At 34.1% G+C, this 19,352-nt stretch overlaps 2 protein-coding genes and 1 long non-coding RNA gene across 9 annotated transcripts; 2 read left to right on the forward strand and 1 right to left on the reverse strand.

Annotated features, from left to right (window-relative positions):
* Nucleotides 1–1,254: 1,254 nt before the first annotated feature.
* Nucleotides 1,255–5,025, forward strand: LOC143461528 (organic cation transporter protein-like). Its single transcript, XM_076959262.1, has 11 exons — nucleotides 1,255–1,545; nucleotides 1,697–1,850; nucleotides 1,937–2,022; nucleotides 2,633–2,736; nucleotides 2,870–3,024; nucleotides 3,114–3,282; nucleotides 3,478–3,705; nucleotides 3,844–4,052; nucleotides 4,235–4,417; nucleotides 4,503–4,641; nucleotides 4,789–5,025. Exons 1-11 carry the CDS (start codon nucleotides 1,366–1,368, stop codon nucleotides 4,898–4,900), a joined length of 1,719 nt encoding a protein of 572 aa, XP_076815377.1. The 5' UTR covers nucleotides 1,255–1,365; the 3' UTR covers nucleotides 4,901–5,025.
* On the reverse strand, nucleotides 4,234–18,208 carry LOC143461532 (uncharacterized). Of its 7 annotated transcripts, XR_013118043.1 has the most exons (6): nucleotides 17,645–17,747; nucleotides 15,859–15,894; nucleotides 8,659–8,838; nucleotides 8,372–8,475; nucleotides 8,157–8,231; nucleotides 4,234–6,671 (listed from the first exon to the last, which is right to left on the reverse strand). It is a non-coding gene; the product is annotated as an uncharacterized LOC143461532 (long non-coding RNA). The 7 variants fall into 7 exon arrangements; XR_013118042.1 differs by lacking the exon at nucleotides 15,859–15,894 and having other exon boundaries at nucleotides 17,645–18,208; XR_013118045.1 differs by lacking the exon at nucleotides 15,859–15,894 and having other exon boundaries at nucleotides 6,738–8,231; nucleotides 17,645–18,208.
* LOC143461530 (organic cation/carnitine transporter 2-like) lies at nucleotides 13,875–17,795 on the forward strand. Its single transcript, XM_076959263.1, has 11 exons — nucleotides 13,875–14,033; nucleotides 14,128–14,284; nucleotides 14,479–14,582; nucleotides 14,924–15,027; nucleotides 15,166–15,320; nucleotides 15,441–15,609; nucleotides 15,866–16,093; nucleotides 16,244–16,458; nucleotides 16,803–16,985; nucleotides 17,102–17,240; nucleotides 17,335–17,795. The coding sequence occupies exons 1-11, from the start codon at nucleotides 13,875–13,877 to the stop codon at nucleotides 17,411–17,413; spliced, it is 1,692 nt and encodes a 563-aa protein (XP_076815378.1). The 3' UTR covers nucleotides 17,414–17,795.
* Nucleotides 18,209–19,352: the final 1,144 nt, after the last annotated feature.

Consider the following 19,352-nt stretch of genomic DNA (forward strand, 5'->3'; position numbering starts at 1 on the left):
TATATGGTAGCTAAAGCAGCCAGTGAAAAACTAATTCCAACCAGCTAACGAAAGTAAGCTATATACTCTGAGGTTTTTAGTAACAAACACTTGTCATTGGCTGTTAGTGATAAATAACTAGTTCGTGTCTGCATCGTCATTCTTCACTTACATTCAACGACAGCGCTGCAAAACGAGATTGTCACATTGCATAATCCCTCTGTTCGACTTGTGAAACTTAATAATTCATTTTCATCATCACAGAAAGTAGGCTAGATCACATTTTAAATTGAGCTTTTATTTTCAGTATAGGTTATCACAGAAACGGTTGTAATATTTATGGGTAAAACATGAACGACGTTTATTTCAATTCCATGATACTGGTACCGGTGAACAGTTCCAAAATCGGACTGCAGGTTAAATATATATCAACGCAAAAAAAAAACAATAAAAATTGTGTGTAGGCTATCAACTTGCACTAGCTCGGTAACCGGGGCTCGAGACTCGAGCCCTGAGGAATAATCGCCAAATGTCGTGCAAAGACTTTCCACAATTCAAGGATAAAAATTGTGATATCATGATTAGTATTTAAGATATATTTCTCCATTTTGTTTGTATGGCCTTACAAGAGAAACGTCTGCTCAAATTGCCAAATGAACAGCTCATTTGAATTCCGTAAATTAGTAAGAGCGAAGCAATATATCCACTTCAAACACAAAACCACATTGTAGTGCATGTTTCCGGAGTTGATTTATTCCAAAATAGGCCACTCCCAAACAGACACAATTTATGGTAAAAGGGTTCTTTTTCTATGTGTTTTACTGCATTGCAGCAGACTTATAAATTTAATCTGGAAATGTGCAAAGCACGGTGGTTGATTGATAAGGAAATATGTCGATAATATTCCGGAAATGTGTTGCAAGCGGCCGTTTCTGAAATCAAGCATTCTACCAAGCTTAGCATTTGAGTAAACAGTCAAAATGGGCGAATTATGCGTTGTATATTCTGTTATGCTGCGTTTTGCGAGCTACGATATTTTAACAGTATATACTATAGTTTACTGTTTGGATTTTTGGTTTCTCCTACTAAATAGCAATTGTTGTTTACTGTTATTTTACAGAGGTTGTAGTACGTTAAGAACGATCTTGCAATATGAAGCATTATACGCAAAGGAAATTAGTTATCCTTTAGCAGGATGTTCTGCTGAAAAGTGAAACATACTGATACTACGACAAGATTAAAATAGTAGTCTATTACACGTTTAGTTGACGACTGCTTCATATACTTTGAGCTTAAAACAGTGGCTTTGTGATTATTTAGAGCAATTAAAAGCGTTTCCACGTGTAGGATACATAAATTTGTTAGGGATAAATAATTTTGTTAGAAATGAATTTAAAAAAGCTTTTCCAGAAACCAGAGTTTGGTTTTTACGAAAAGAGACTTTGTGTTCTGCTTTTCATCTCCGGTGCCTCTAATGTGTTTATGCCCTTGCAAAGTTTGGTGAATCAGTTTACTCCAGATTATCGCTGCGATGTGACAGAATTTAAAAGAAATACAACTAAGCAGGTAGATAGCGAATTATTTTGGCTTAATTCAACTTTAATGAGAAGTAGGCTAACGCCTGAAGTCTGTTTTGTGTTACATGCACTTCTATTTCGTTTTCAACTTGTTGAGGTTTGTCCAAACGCTTTGGTTAGTGTTGGATCTATTTGTATAGGCAGAGACATTGGATCGATTGACTGATAAAGAATGGAATGATCTTTTCTTGAATTTAACGATTCCTTATGAAAACAAAGAGCCCGATGTATATGAGAGAAGCTCATGCAAACAATATAATATTTTGCCTGATGATCTACTCAACGTCGTTGAAAGTATGTTATTAAAAAAACAACATAGGCCATGCATGTATTCAAATGACTTTCCTTTTTAAAAGCTACAGTGACCACATTCCGCATAGGTAACGACACACAACTTTCATCGCGACCAACCATATCATGCTCAGCCTACGAATTTAATGGAGACGCTCGAAGCATCGTAACGGAGGTGAGTTTACAACATTGGGCCTACGCCCTACTGAATACACTACAATGGACTACAGTCCTCGTTAATCTGGACCACTTTGTTTCGCCACAAAATGTCGGTTTAGCCAGATATCTGGACAATGGGAATCAAAACAATAACAGGGCGAAATGATTCGTCGTGAACGTCAGGCCATGCATGTCGCTGAACTGTGACTTGGCTACTATACTTGACACTTAGTCCCATTATAGAAGCCCAGGAGTGACACTGCCACATTCATCTTTCGTAGATTATTGGCTATTGTTCTTATCATTTACGACAAACTCACAAAAACTTGCATTGGCAACTATTTTTTGTCGCTCCGCACTTCACAATCCGATTTAACGGAATTTTTCTCTATTGATTTAGCTCATTTGTTCCAAAGCTTCTGTGTCGGTGTCGGATGGCAGGGTTTCCGGAATGTAGGGGTAAAATGCATAGAAACAAATCGGTTCCTTGTAGTTTTGTGTAGGATAGCGGGGATTCCGGTTGTTCGGGGTTCGGATTAACGAGATCTGACTCTATAACAATATTTCTCATTTCGTTAACTAAAACTAATTGCATTTGCTTTTGTCTGTTTTGATTGTTCTTATAGTTTGGATTGGTTTGTGATCAAGCTTGGAAGAAGCCAATATTCACTTCAATATTCATGGGCGGCATGGTTACTAGTGGAATCATACACGGTCTAATTTCAGACAGGTAAAAAAGGCAAAACGCCTATTTGAAAGCGCCCAAAGAGATTGAACAAAAACATCTCTTTGTAGTTTCTAAAATCAATTTTGACTCTGCTCCTGCATGCATGACTTAATAAAGTGCCGGTCTATTTTGTTAGGTTTGGTAGGAGAATCGCATTTATGCTTTTCTTGATCGGTCAGTTTGTGATCGCACTTTTAACAAGTTTTGTATCTTCTCTTGCCCTATACGGAATAGCCATGTTCATGTCTGGAATCTTCTCACTCTCAAGTTTCAGCGCTTCAGTAGTGCTAGGTAAGATGCATTTTTCATTCAAAAATACACATTTTGCCTTTGTTATATAAATATATACCGATAGTAGCCTACTCATTTTCCAATTTAAGGTTCTGAATTTGTCTGCCCTGAATTGCGTTCCTTGACCTACTTTAGCATTGGTGTTGGTTTATCTTTTGGATATATGGCGATGGGCGCAGTAATGTATTTCTTCCAGGACTGGCGCTGGTTTCTGAGAGTGTTTGCACTCTCCGGAATCGTTTACATACCGTATTTCTGGTAAATATTTTAAGCTTCATCCCAGGCTACAGAAATAGTCTAAATCAACATGGATAAGAAAGCAATGACCATAATCTATTTTAAAAAGTACAGTATAAACTAATAATAAGAATATTAACTGACGTAGCCTACTTCGGTTATGGTTTGTAATTAGCAAAAACAACGCTGTTTAGAAGTAAACCGAGTGTAATTTAGGTTGGTTGACGAAACCCCATTGTGGTTGGCTGCAAAAGGAAAGGTAGAACAACTACAGAAGATAATCAATAAAATTGCCAGGATAAATAAATGGGAAAGTAAACGAAGAGATGAAATGAAACAACTGTTAACTTCAAGATCTTTGGCTGAATCATCTTCAAAAGTGTGCATGGAGACGGCACGGCATCCTAAAATGCTTGGGCGTCTTATAATTGCAGCATTTTCGTGGTAATTCTTTTGACAATTGGGAAAGAATATCCTAACCGGCCTGACTATATTATTGACAAACTTCACCGAAGGTGATAACCGCGTAAAACATAAACAAACTTTTTTTAATTTTAAAGTTTAAAAAAATTTCAATTTTAGGTTCGTGGCAAGCTTGACTTACTATGCCTTGGCTTTAAACGGCAGCAGTTTAAGCGCCAATCGCTTTCTGAACGTATTTTACGGTGGAGTGGCTGAACTTGCTGGCCTTTTGCTCTTTTACATGGTGGTTGATTCGAAAGGACGAAGAACATCTTATATGGTTATAATGGGGCTATGTGGTATTGGTGTTGCCGTAGCTCCATTTATTGGTAGGGTGAGATTGGTGATTTTAATTAACGGCGGTAATAGCCTTTATCGTTAAATTCCTCAGTGGCACTTGGTTCACTGTATAGTGGATGTCATTTTCAATATTCCGGTTAACCTACGTATAACGTATGATTTTTTTCTATCATTAAATCGCACAAAACCAATCAAAAACAGTATACTTTAGAAAATGGAACGCTTCTTTCAGTTTTGACAATGTCCAGTAAGATCTTGGTCACAGCGGCTTTTGCTCTTATTTTTATGTACGTTGGTGAGTTCTTTCCCACTCCTGCCCGCCAATCGTTCACGGGCGTTTGCTTTTCCAGTGCCAGAGTCGGCGGAACCATTGCTCCTTTTGTGATATACGCAGGTTGGCTATTTTATTTTTTATAAATAATACCGCATACGCAAATAACCGAACACTTTGCGTTTTAAACACCTTAATGTCGGTGCAGGAGAAAACGGTGAAATAATCATCCCATCTCTTGTAATGGCCGGAATAATAATGCTGTCGACAGCATCCTATGCGTTTTTACCAGAAACCAGGAAAGAACGGCTTCCACAAAACGTCGAAGAATCCATTAAGATGAATGGGTAAAATGGTGTTTTAATTTCATCCAATTAAGTAGCCTAACTTTTTTTCCAGTTCTCCACAAATATAAACGCTAAGATTGTTCCACAAAGATTCCATTTAAATTCAGCTTTAATTATACACATTTAATTTGTATCTTAATTATGTAGCTTAATTGAGATCACCTGTTGCTATAACAACATTGATGATGATGACAAACAAAGTAGGCTAAATGACAAAACAAACAATCCGGAAAAATTTCAGCAAGATTGTGAAATATAGTTGATACTATCAAACAGTTTGCTATGTGACTTAACCCAACTTTCTTGGATGTATTATATTCGGTTTGTTTTTAAATTTCATTTCATGGATATGCGAATAAAAGGTAAAGTCAAAGACAACAACATTCAAAATATTTTTCTCAGTCTTTGTGAAAATGAATGTGGCCTAGTAGCCAGAAAAGGAAGCTCGAGTGATATGCATTGTCAAAGATATATTAAGAATATACAAGTTTTAGATCTCTTTATTGTTAAATAACATAAGAAACAAAAACGTCAGAATCCGGACATCTCTGATAAACTTCTTTTCATATAAAAGAGTAAAAATTTCAAAATAAACTAAGTTACGATGCACAATTAAGCTATGTCATATCGTTAATGATACCTAGATCGACATTGTCGAAGAACATGTTGTGAATTTCTTTTTATTCGAAACAGATCGGTTTCGTTCACGTTGCTTTGATCATATTTTTGTTGTTATGGAAAAGTCAAAGTCACCAGTGAAAAATTTTCAATTTTTACAAAGCCTTTTTACACAACGTTTGGAAAAAAATCTCCGTTAATGTATTAGTGTATATAACGCAGAAAACGATTTTTTACATTCATATTTGTTTTTCGGATTGGTAGCGGTAAGTAATGTAGTAGGCCCTGAATATCACAAGTGCACAAACTAAAAATTGCCATTATTTAACCAAAAAAATGCTTTCAAAGCTCTTTTCACAGCTTTTTATTAACCTAACGTTAATGTTATAACATGGCAACCCAAACCTAATCTAAATCTTTTTTCAAGTCCAAATCTAATTCCAATTAAGCCCTAAATAAGTAAGGTCATTTTTTTGCATATCAACTTTAACTATATATATGGATTACGCGACCTACTTTTGGTGACATAGTTATTCTCAAAACTAAAAGTACTTTGCGATAAAGTGGAATATGCAGTATAAAGGTTGAGAAGAATATACAAAAAATACCTTTACTACTGACGTCACGGTAAATTTGTATGGCTGACAATTCTAGATTGGAGGAATTTACCTAAGCTACTGCATAGGCATGAATTATATTCTGGTGGAAAAATTTTTTAGCGGCGTGCAGAATTTATTTTACCAATTGTACAAAAATAATAATTGATGATGTTCACAACGAAAATGAGGAAAGGAAGCTACGGAGAAAAGTCACAAAAGAATTTTACGTCAGTGCAGAGAAGGCGTTTCAGCGATGGTAATACCGCTGGGAGAAGTGTGTTAAATTCCCAAGGGAACTAGGAAATAACCTATTTTGAAGGTGGGAAAATAAAATTTATCAAATTCATAATATTGCGTTTATGCCAAAGGTTGGACTAACTAATAAAAATTCTGTGGGTTGATCGTGCTCGGCCTTAAATGTAAAAGTGGCTTGCACACTGCACATAAAATTTGCACAAAAACATCACGTGATTTTCCACTTTCAGTCAATAAATGTGTTGAGCCCAAGGTGTGAGGTTAAAGGACGTAGCATATATCCTGGCCCCACACGATGTCATTTTGCAATAGACCTTAGCAGACATATTTTTAGTAATGTTTGCAACGTGTTGTTAGTAATGTTATGCTATGTTGTCACAATTGTTAGTGATGTCAGTAAGGTTTTACGTTAATACAAATAGAAAATAAAAAATGTCCGAATTCACTGTGATCTATGTCTTTCTTTCGCTGCTTCTGCCGGCATTAAAATGTTAATGCAATTAAGAAAAGCAAACGACTTGCAATCTAGGAAATCACACAACCAGTGACGCACGCATTCTAAAAAAATAAAGGAGCAAGTGATGAGAAGATGCTCAACTAATCTTACAATAGGTATAAGCCTACCTCCAAAACTCTCTAATGCCCTTTGTATAACTTGTCAGAGTGACAATTCTACCGTTGGAGCAAAACAAATTGAAGCCTTGCTGCTTAGAAGTGCCGTAGCCCTATAGGTCAAAGGCGTTCTATTACAGCATTTAAATAAATGAAGATACGAGCAAAACGTTGAATGTAGCAATGCCGGGCACGACGTAAGGTAAGCCCGGTCACCAAAACCGAATATGGCAACTATATCGAAAACCTTGGTAAGTGTAGTCCACTTCATGATTCGACTATAAGTAACTGAAAAACATCCACGTAGAGTCTAACATTAAACCAACTTCATTTGAGAAATAATATCTGCATAGCAACCAGACTTTCAGTTCTAAATATTAACAAAATAGGTGGTCAATTTTAGGCCAATAAGAAACCTGCTTACATAAAAAGGGCGTTAAGAAATATAACCACGTAGTTCATAAGCATCTTGTTTAATCGTTCTTCTTTTGGCTCAGTTGAAAATTCCTTGAAATCGCTTGGTTGATAAAGCATGAAAGAGCCTTATCCTTCGGCACGCTTTGTCTCCAACGAGATGGCGACAAAGAAAACTCAACAACCGTTACAAGGAGAACATCAGCATTTCTTAAAGCCTTCTAGATTTTGACGCCACTAAGATTAACTTCTTTTACAGCGCAATGAAGTCATTCTAATATTGTTTTAGGTGCAAATAGTAGATAAGCGATTTTGAGAGAGCTAAGTAGCTTCACACTTTTTGTCCGTATTCAAACGATAACCCAGAATAAATGTTACTATTTTTACCTGGTATTGCGATTAACAATAGCCTAGGATACAAATATAATTTGTTAAGTACAAAAGTCGAGAAGAATGGATTAATAGTTCAGTTTACGAAAAGTACAATGCAATGTGAGGACGCCATCTTGAAGGGACGAAGAGGAGAATACAAGATAAAAACATGTATTGCTGACTCAACTTCAACTCTATATATCGATTTGATAGAAATGCCATTAAAAAATCTTTTGCTAATCTTACCGCATTTGTTTATAACGCTGTCGCATTTGGTCTAATTCTTACGTTAACTTTACTAATTGTAACTTTAACTTTCTGGTGTTTGTCCTCTCTAGATAGTATCAGAGCACATGGTCATATAGGACTAAAATATAGAATAGGGCCAAAAAGTGAAATGATACGATAGTACGCTAATATAATGCTGATATGATTATGACGTATAAAGAAAGTCGAGACATAGGGAGATAATGAGTTTGCGTGCAAGGTAAGTGAAACTTGAAAACTGAAAAGGTTTTCTATAACATTATGAAATGGTAATTTTTCTATTTCTAATTATATCTTTAAGAAAACGGGTTGCCATTTATGGAAGAAGGTTATTTGATAGGAAGTGCAATTGCGCCGACAACAGGAATAATTTCTTACCATATAAGACGTAGGCTGTACAGGCAGGGCCTCCATACCTTCCTTATTTCTAAGATTTCTCCTTATTTTGAAAGTCTACAAGAATAGAAAATATTATTGTCTACGTAGAAATACTAGAAAATATTATTGTCCTTATTTCTAAGAAATGTCCTTATTTTTGGCTTGCGCCCTTATTTTGTCTTATTTTCAACAAAGCAACAATTCTAAATGCAAACCATTTTGCTTGGTTAGCATTATCTTCTCCCTTCCGGTCAGTAATTCATTTGTAGAGCGGGGATTCTCACTTGTTTCGGCTCAGTGGACAAAAGAAAGAAATAGCCTTAGAGAAAAGAGAGTGAAATCATTGTTACAAGTCAAAGTAAATCTTGATCTGAATAGCCATGAGATGCACGAGCTTGTTACAAAGAACAAAAAGTTGTTGGAGCAGATCATTTCTGGCGATAAATACAAACAATGATTTGACACTTCTGGTTTTAATACAAAGATTTTTTTTTTAAATAACCTTATTTCTTTTTTGGTAGAAAAATCGTATTTGCTTCAGTCGTCCTTATTTTGGGTTCCAGACCAATGGAAGCGCTGCGTATAGGCCAACAAGGAGCATAAGGTGTTTAAAATGAATTCCTTTTCCCCAGCTACAAGCGTTGACAAGCTTTCATTTTCGTGAATACAGCCAAGAGTTTTCCTAAATACGATATTTTTAAGAAAAGCTTCTGATTGGAACAAAAAAAAAATAATGTCGTTGTAGGCCTGATTAGACTTGCATAATGACTGTTTTGAAAATTGGATTACGTATTCGCATAGATTTCTCACACCTTAACTTTTAATAACTTAACAACATATCGTTTCACCATAAATGTTCTCATAATCACCAGAGAAGTTTTGAGAAAACACGAAGCAAGACAGACAAGACGAATGGAAAACGGTTTGTTTATATTTTTTAAGAAGTCAAGAACTAGTTCGTTGAAACCGGCCAAATGGGTTGGACGAGATCACTGACCGTGGGCCAGATGTCACATAATAAACTACAGGCTTGTTACACGTAATAACTGATTAGTGATTACCAATGCGAAAAACATTTATTATTTAATAACTGCAAAATTTTTCTTCGTGTATACGTGGTCAGTGTGAATGTTTCCTGTATGCCTGAATCAGTAAGTGGCGCCATTACATGCAACCCCAGAGTTGTAAGTCGGGTCGGGTTTAAATTTGAAAAAAAATCGTGTCACATTTGGGCTCGAGGTTATATTCAAACTCTTCCACATTTGGGTCGTAATTTTACATTCTTTGCACACATATGTATACGTGAAGAATGCTAAAATATTCTCGCAGAGCGCAAAGCTTAAATTATAAAAAAAATAACGGTCAAAGAATGGCATCAATAGATGACTTTGATTTGATGAATTTGCTGTGTAAGCAAATTAATTTAAACAAAAGCTAAAACGACTGAATGATTCTAAAATGCTTATAAGCATTTAAGAAAACTGTTACACGCTTCTACCATTATCATTGGTTGATGTCATTCACACAACAGACGACACTGTTTCTATCACGTTTATATGTGAAATACATGCACTTCAAAAATAGAAAAAGCTTTTGTTTACAACTTTTTGTAATGTGGTAAGCCTATTACAATGTTGAAATTACTTGTCCTAGCGTGATGTATAAAATTAAAAATACGACTTACATTAATAGCCTAAGGGTGCACCACGTTTCGTATCGTACAGTTTTTACAATATGATGCAAAAAGCGAACATAAAATGCTAAAAAATTGAGCCGAACAAAATCTTTCATTAAGCCGAGATGAGATGGTACTGTAAAACTGATTAGAACTCCTATGGTTTAAAACGGGTAAGACGTTAGAATACATTGCTGCTGAAAAGCGGTATGAAAGCACAGCCAAATAGACGGAAGTCAATAAAAAGCGTGGTAGTATGGAACAACGGAAGGAAAAAAGCGCTATGGATAACGGTATAGATTTAAAGAAAAAGGCAGCAGAAGACTGCATGAACTGGGTAGCAAAACTCGTAAAAGAAATTTTGTTTGGCCTACATGGACTTAAAATGTTTTTGTGTTTATGGTAGAGGACGCTGAATAGGACGTTAGTGGAAAAGGAGGTACACTAGAATTGGAGCCTCACTAGAACAGGAGCCTCACTAGCATTGCAATTTAAAAACATTACAATAAGATTACAATATTTCATAATTAAGTAGCCTAAAGTTTGCAGCTAGACTACTCAACCTCTAGGCAATATAGATGTATATTTAGTTATTACGTCGAGTTTATATTCTTTTCAAACATCAATAGATAACGCTAGTTACTAGGGTTAGTTCGGATATCAATAATCTATCCGGATAACGGATATATCCGTATATTTAGAATTTATCTAACCGGTTAACCGGTTAACCGGATAATAACTGCTAAGTGAGACAATCGATTTCACGACGTTTGCATGAAAAATGGATTGTAACATCATTACACAGTTTTATTGTAGATCTACGTACACGCGCAGTACGAGCGAATACGAGAAAAATCACGCAAATTTAATGTTCACTGCTTCTGCAACGCCCTCCTTATAAAGCACAATGCATCAATTAAAAGAATCATTCATTATGCTTTCTTTGTGACGTGATACTAAATTTCACTCGTGCATTTTACGAGTACCGTAGTTGAAAGTATAAGACAATAGAAGTGTGAACAAAGGTTTAATTGCGCTCAGCGGGAGTCAGCCTCTACGTAACAAAGAATGTTTAAACTTACTAAAAAGTGTAAAACGCATTAGCAACGATACTTTTTTAGCCGGTTAACCGGCAGAATTATATCCGGATATCAGATAGGAAAAAAAAACAGCGGTTAATCGGTTAACCGTTATCCGGATTATCCAACCCTACTAGTTACCGCCATTGATAGCTGTGGACACTTCGTCCAACGATATAAAGAACATGATAGGAAACTACTTGGGAAGCACCGCTTTTATTTTGTCCTCGTCACGCTTCGTTGGTTTTAAAGCATAATATTCCACGCATAGCTAATACTGATATCCTTAGAATTACAGTTTTAAATAATTAAAAGTTTAATACTCTTTCCATTTGCAATAATCGAAAACTTTTATAAAAGGTAACCAATATGTCGCAAAACATTAAGCCTGGTATCGATGGCATGCAACTCTGACAAATTGATAACGCTAAAAGCATTAGATATGACGTTTTTAAAGTGGCGGAAATTAAAAACTAGGCGTATTTTCTAAAAGAATAACTACATGATACAATTCTCTGTATCGTGTTGTAAATTTTTTGCCATTAACTGTGTGGAGGAAAAATACTGGACTAACTGTACTTAACACAACTGAAACCAATGTGCACGTGAAAATGACAAACGAAAAAAGTTGACTAAGACATTAAAACGTGCAAGATAAGAAATAGAATTATGTGTCATTATGATGGCAGGTTGCCACGGTCACAAACCCAAATGAACTTTTAACGATAAATGATTTCTCACTTGAAACAAAGCAGTTTACGGTGTCTTCCAGTTATGCTAAAATACCAAATTCATCTGCTTTGGGCCATAATTTTCTTATAAGTTTTACTTCTACATGCTAGACTAATTTTACTTCCACAATAATATTTTTGTCAAGAGTAAGTCAGCTGAGGCCAAATTTACTTGATTTTCTGGATGGTTTTTCCTACGTTAAGCAATCCAAGATAGAGTGGAATTTATTTCGAAAAATGTATTATTACATCATGCATTATAGGGGAGTAGAATTCACTTAATAAATCCACTTAACCAGCCGATTTTGGAGTTCTTAATCCGTAGGTTTATAAACCAAAACATCGAAAAAATGGCTGAAATTGCAAAAAAATATGCATAGATTTTAAATAATCATGTGAAATGTGATGACGAAAACAGAGTAGCATTGCGATTGAATAGTTAAATAAATATTAATTTAGCTGCTGATTATACCACGGTCCGCCTTGCACAAACATAGACCTTGGACATGAATGTTTGTTGCATAAATAATTATATTTGTTAATAATAATATTACATATTTGTTAATCGAATTGTTCATTCAGAGATAATTATTTTTCGTTCACAATTGGAAGTTTTTTCAATTGGTGATAAGACTAAGTTAAAGTTCATTATTTGTCAACAAAAGGCGATTGTTTTATTAAAGTACCTGTTCTTCACCTTTCGCTGATGAGGATTGCATGTGGAACTACAGATCAAAATTTAATTTATTTAATATTTTAATCAATAAGATGCTTGTGTAAAAAATCAAATATTTTTCAATTGTTGCTTCGAGTAACTTGCAGCAGTCGTCAATTGGGTCAAAATAATTAGTAATAGAGGACATTGTCAGCACTTCAGATCCATTTAAATTGGTCGCAAGAATTCTAACAAAATTATCTACAAGTACTTCTGTAAAATCACTCGGCGATGCGCAAATCTCAGATCACATTTTTCAACTGTTTGGGAGAATAAGTTTCAGAGGGAGAACCTATACAACGAATATTGTTGGTTTGTGAATTTTTTTTATCTACTCTACATATCCCGGTTGTACACTTCAAGCTACTTAAGCTAGACTAGAACCCAACAACAATTTATAATCTTTACAGTAGGTCAAAAAATTAACTTTGTGAACATTTGATGTGGATTAAAAAAAAACTTAAAGCCGGAGGTCTTATGAAGTGTCATGATAACCAAAATACGTAATTCCTTCTCAGCACAATCAATTTTTTCGTCTCAGTAGCAACGTCATGACTCATAGAGTCATAACTCACAACAACAGAAACGATCGAAGAACTCTACACTTTGAAGTCACAATCTTACGATGATGACGCGGGCGACATAAAACTTTCTCTTTTAATAAAAAAAAAACAAGGAAAAAGTTTCTTCTCATGTTCTTTATATCGTTGTTTCGGCAATGAATCACCGCCACTATTACCGTTGGCAACTGTACTACCTGTAATGTCTCAATTTGCACTTACTGTCACTATTAACTGTTACATAGCTTGCTTAGTTTTCAACATCTATATAGCTGCCTGTAAAAGTCAGCGATATTAATATTCAACATTTTCTGCAAATTATTGCAACATTTATTGGATATGTGGTTTTTGTATGGTGAACTTATAGCGACAGTTAAACAGCCAATCAAGCTCTTGCTGCTAAAGACCAGTGATGAACATAACTAATTTAGTTCAGGAAATTCAACACCATTCTCTTACTTTTATCAATGTACAAATCAGGTCAACAGTTCAAGGTAATTCATCTTTCAATCGCCTATTCGGTTACAGAGAAACTAAAGCATGTCGATGTGGAGCAAGAAGATTTTTCAGAATTCTCTAGAGTCTAGACATATAAAGGTACTACCCATAAAACCACAGGATCACGAGATTGAAACCAGCTGGCGACAAACTACTTACGCTTATGAGACTTATACGACGCAGTTCCCAAAACAACTTATCCTTATGTGGTTGCAGTCATAGCGGTGCGAATGGAATAGATAAATTGTTCAAAACATGTCTGTTTTTCAAGATTGCGTTAACTAAGCAACTACTTAAAACATTTATTTTAGGATTTCTTGGTACAAATTACTAACATTATTGGTATGTAAAACATAATATGGCCTTGCTTAAATTATAAAACAACAAAGAACAAACTAAATGTTACGTATCAAAAAATAATATGAATAGTTTTGGTCATAGATTTTGTTGCAGTTAAAATATGAGTCTCAAGAATTTGTTGAACCACCATGAGTTTGGTTTATACGAGAAAAGGTTATGCTTTCTGCTATTTTTATCTTCAATTCCTAACATATTTCCAACCATGCAAGTCATAGTCAACCAATACACACCTCCTCATTCATGTGATTTGACCAAACAGGTTCTTGTTTTGGATATTTTATTTGTTTCATATACTGCAATTGATAAATTGTATTCTGGATGAGGTTGTTCTTTTTTGATATAAAATCATTTAGGTAAAGCAATTTGGATCAACAACAAATGAAAGCTTGGAAGAATTTATGTTTAACATCACCATTCCTTTTGAAACCAATGTATTGTCTGGAACCAAAAAAAGAAGTTCTTGCAATCAATATAATGTTTCTTTACAATCTATTCAATCTTTCATCTTAGGTATTTGCATGAACTGCATCTGTTTTGGATTTGTGGCTTCATTTTAGTTTTCTGGTTTACAGTAGACACAAACATCTCTAATAGAAATTTTTTATACTTTATTATTATTATCATTCACAGTGGAAGGACTCTTACACTTTGGATAATTGGCTATTAGTTATTTTATTATTCATGTTTCACATTACTTGTTATAGGAAAAGTTAACTCGAGTTATTTCCTACATCAAAACACTTCCACTAATATTGTTCCTTGCACAAGTTTCCAGTTTCAGGGGGAAGAAAAAAGTGCTGTTACAGAGGTAGGTATACCATAATTTCTTATATGAAATACTGTTAATACCTTGTCTTTTCTACCAATGTTTTGGTGACTTCGGTTTCTTATGAAAATAGAATTTGATATATACAAGATGATATCTCATAAAGGATAAAGAAACCAACAAACAGATTAACAATTTACACCTTTGCTAATAAAAATGTTTTCAGCTTCTATGAGGTTGAGTTTTGAAAACTAATTTTATCAGCAAATATTTTAATACAAACATACCACTGTAGCATGTATACTACACACTTTATGACACCAAACTTGACATTTCAACAACTGAGTGCATATTCTCAACTAAAATTCATTTTTTTAATTTAGTTTGGTTTGATTTGCAATCAAGCATGGCAAACACCACTCTTCACCACTATGTTTATGCTGGGGATGTTAATTAGTTCATTTCTGGGCGGATTCATATCTGACAGGTTTTGAAGCTATTTGATATTATCTGGCTCTTGGACAACCTTCAGTTACAAAACTTAATAAATTAAATATTCAGACAATAAAGATAAACTTTATTAATTTAAATCAAGATTTATTACAATAAACATGTTTATATTTAGAATTGGAAGAAAAGTTACTTTTCTGGTATTTACCTACGCACAATTTGTAATTGCATTTATTACAAGCTTTGTCAACAATACAATTCTCTATGGCATAATGGTGTTTCTTGCTGGAGCAAGTACACTAGTGAATTATGCTGCAGCATCGGTAATTGGTAAAACAATTATTTGTTTCTATCAGATTTACAATATTTGCTATAAAAAAAGCTTGGCAAGTTTTGAAATTGTCTAATGCAACAAACGTAAAGGTCAAATGAAAATGTAACAAACAATAGGGTCAGAATTTGTTCACCCGGATTTGCGATCTTTCACATACTTTGCCTTGGGAACGGGCTATGGTGTTGGGTACATGCTGCTGGCACCAGTAATGTACTTTATTCGCGACTGGCGTTGGTTTATGAGGTTTGCAGCTTTAGTTGGAATCCCCTATATTTCATATATTTGGTAAGTGTGTTTGGCATCGAGGTAATTAACTCTAATGACCTTACTTACACGTCTTCAATAGATAAAAAATCAATATTAATGCCCTTTTCACACATAACTTTAATCAATCCTTCAAAAGTAACCTCTTTTGACACTACACCTAACAATACCGAACAGGTCATTATGAAGTATGTTAACGTTGCAAAACTTTCATTTTCATATTTCATCATGCAATATGACTTCAACAAAATTCATTAATCCTTTGCTTACATTACAGGTTGATTGATGAGACTCCAACCTGGTTAGCTGCAAATAAAAAGTATAAGCAGTTGAGAAACGTACTAAATAAAATTTCTGAAATGAACCAAAAACAAAAGACCAGAGAAGAGATTATGGAAACGTTGTCACTAAAAACTTCAGTGATGGAAACTTCTTCTCATTCTTGGATGGAGATTGTTAAGAGTTTAACAATGATGGGGCGCCTGATTATTGTTGGTTTTTCTTGGTAAGCTTACAAAACAGCTTTTAAGAATTTTATTACAGGCATAATGTTTAATAATGAAAATAAATTTTTGTTCTTTATTAGAAAAAGAAAATGGTAAGTAGTTCTATATATATTTAATCCAATTTTTTAATATCCCATGGAATTTTGAAGGTTGGCAGTAAGTATGACGTATTTCGCCATCAGCTTTAACAGTAACAATCTGAGTGGGGATCGTTTCATGAATGTGTTTTATGCCGGAGCGATGGAACTCCTATCAGTAGCTGGTTGTTACTTTTTTGTTCAGTATTGTGGCAGAAGAAAATCATACATGATTTCGATGGGAGTGTGTGGAATTAGTATAGCTCTATCTCCATTTGCTACTAAATGTAAGCATCTATTAACAATTAGTGGCAAAAATTTGACTTTGCACTTTCCTGTTATGCAGAAGTTTTGATTTCCTTAGATACAAGAATAATTTTGCTTTTATCAGTGAAAGTAAATACATTATCACAAAATATATACCCGTTAATGGGCAGTGATTTGTTTTTGTAATAAATCTGTTTATTTGCAACACGTGATGTTATTATCTATAGTTTTATAAAAACTCAAAATCTGTTTTTGCCACATGTTTTTGCCTCATACAACCAAATGTATTTTAATATAAATTATTTCAATATAAAAACAAAACATAAGCAAGTTAAGAAGTATTTAAGAATCTAACTGATATTAGGGAATGGTGAACTTGTGGTCTTTATCTCAATGCTGAGCAAGCTGATGTCAGGCTTGACTTTTGCATTAATTTTTATCTACACATTGGAAATATTTCCAACATACTATAGACATTTTTTACTGGGAATATGTTCATCTTGTGCAAGACTTGGTGGAATCATATCACCTTATATCATCTATGCAGGTAAAATTTATGCCATGTTTATTTTTCTTCAAAACTGAATATCTGAACTAAAATGTAATTTATTACAATACACTCAAAATGTACAATGTCTGTCTTCACGCAAGTAAAATTTACAGGAGAAGAAGGTGAAACTCTTGCACCATCCCTTTGCATGGCAGGAATTACTCTTTTATCTGTTGCGTTGTACATTTTTTTACCTGAAACTAATGGACAACCACTCCCACAGAGTGTTGAAGATGCCGTGAAAATGAAAGGGTTAGTTTATTTAAAATATATTCAATTGATTTTGTTTACATGGTTGTTCTTATCAGACTATTTGCTTTAAAATTGTTGCTTGTGTTTAATATAGGATTCTTAACTTTACATGCTTTGCAAGTGCAAAACATAGAAGAAAAGAGGAGACAGAAAACTTGAAGGAACAACTATAGCAATGATACCGCAAAAAAGCTAGGAACTTTTCATCTGAGGGAGATTTAATGTTTAACAAACTAAATGTTGTTTGCATTATAGAAACTCTTAAATATTTTTAATGCTATGCATTGTTGAATCAAATATTCAGGTTTATACTAAGCCCTTAATACAGCATAATACACTTTAATCGCATACTCACCATTATTTTTAAAGCTAATATAACTGTAGCCTAGCATAGCACAACTTACTTTTTCATGTTGCGTCCACGGACCTATATGTACTGCATGTTTCCTTACAAGCATGAAAGTTTATTTGTTGTTTTTAGACGATACTAGGTGACATTGACATATCTACACAATAAGTTAACACATAAAATATCATTAAAAAGTACAAAATTTATACAGCTCATATGAATGCAAACAGCTCTATATAACGTCAGATCCAATTCTGCCATAAATGACAATAAATTCAGACAAAAGTTAGCAAATTTTTTATTCAGCCAATTGAATGACCAAAGTGGTGCAGTTACACACAATACCTGGAAATGCCAAGTTAATAGTTACTTTTAAGATTTAAGATATTTCTTTAAAAAAAAAAAAAAACTATAATAAAAAACTAGAACACCACTTTAATCCATAAAATATTCAATCTGAGTTGAAAACGCTATGTAGACACCGTTTTTACGTAATTTGACAATAAACTTCCTTGCTTTTATAGAAAACTTGCATAATGACTCACAATGATACTGTGACCTTACAGAATTAGCTATCAACGGAGCAACTTGGCTTTATTGATTAATATTAGTTTAATGAATTTAATGAAGAATATAAAAAGGATATTGCTAATTAGTAGTAGCAAGATTTATGTAAGACAGGGTATAAAATACACACTTTTTGTGAAAGCACTGTACTTCTCTTTGTTGATACTTGGTAAAGTATCGTAATGTTGCCATATTCTTAGAAGTTTACACTGCAGTAAACTATGAGCCTCAAAAACAGTCGTATAATTAATTATTGTAAGATACAAAATTCAATGATTTAGGTATGGAATTTTTCTAGTTAACGTACAAATACTGTATAGTAAATGCAGTTCTGTCATTATGGTTAATCCATGTCAGAATAACATGCTATATTTCCTTATAACACTGGTTACATAACTTACAACTCACAAAATTATGTTATCACGCAAAGTAACACTGTCTGATGCCATCAGTCATGCAAATCGCTATCACCAAGCAAATAAGGTTGAATTTAGTGTTAATATTGGTTCACCAACTGGGTCGAAGTGTGAAAATATTGTGTGTACGTGGCTATGTGCACCTCGCAGCTAAATTTTCAACATGTAACTTTTATTGAGCTGTGAAAAAGATGTCAAGAACGCCAAAAAAGAGCATATATTCATATTATATGACAACGATTATGTTAAGCATAAAATAATACTTTATATATACTAAATATACTTCATTTACTATAATTTTTTCTACTCAAGTATGCATTTCTGCAATTGACATATTTTGATGGTTTGAGAACAAAATTGATAACGTTTTTATACGGTGTCCTTTGGAAAACTTTGCTTAGGAACTCTAAAATTTTAGAAATCAGACAGGCAGGAACAAATTATTTTTGAACCTGGAGATAAGAGGTCAGGTAGGCTTAAGGGGTCATATCCCAATTCAAAGAGATAGGCTTTTCAATGCAAAGTACATTAAATCAAGACGCTACTGTCGCAAATCCACATCATAAACCTACCCTGAATTTTGGCTTGCAACGAGATCTAGGTTATGACTGTCTACAGTCTTAATTTGGACAAAATCCATGTACTCAGTTTTCTATAACAGCTACCTAAACTTTACAGCAAGTTTTGAACTTAAAAATTTAGCAGAAATACTCCAAAAAAGCAAAAAATCAAACCCACAAAAAATGTACAACTTAGCCTAGACCTGCGACCAGCTACCGC

Source organism: Clavelina lepadiformis, chromosome 6 (genome assembly GCF_947623445.1).
Source record: "Clavelina lepadiformis chromosome 6, kaClaLepa1.1, whole genome shotgun sequence".
NCBI classification, from domain to species: Eukaryota; Metazoa; Chordata; class Ascidiacea; order Aplousobranchia; family Clavelinidae; genus Clavelina; species Clavelina lepadiformis.

Excerpts from the sequence above, each read along its gene's own strand:
- LOC143461528 (XM_076959262.1), top strand. The coding sequence starts at position 1,366 with ATGAATTTAAAAAAGCTTTTCCAGAAACCAGAGTTTGGTTTTTACGAA. Across the intron at positions 4,418-4,502 it reads TCCTTTTGTGATATACGCAG|GAGAAAACGGTGAAATAATC; the intron begins GTTGGCTATTTT and ends ATGTCGGTGCAG. Across the intron at positions 4,642-4,788 it reads GAATCCATTAAGATGAATGG|CTTAATTGAGATCACCTGTT; the intron begins GTAAAATGGTGT and ends TTAATTATGTAG.
- LOC143461530 (XM_076959263.1), top strand. The coding sequence starts at position 13,875 with ATGAGTCTCAAGAATTTGTTGAACCACCATGAGTTTGGTTTATACGAG. Across the intron at positions 14,583-14,923 it reads AAAAAAGTGCTGTTACAGAG|TTTGGTTTGATTTGCAATCA; the intron begins GTAGGTATACCA and ends TTTTTAATTTAG. Across the intron at positions 15,610-15,865 it reads CCCTATATTTCATATATTTG|GTTGATTGATGAGACTCCAA; the intron begins GTAAGTGTGTTT and ends CTTACATTACAG.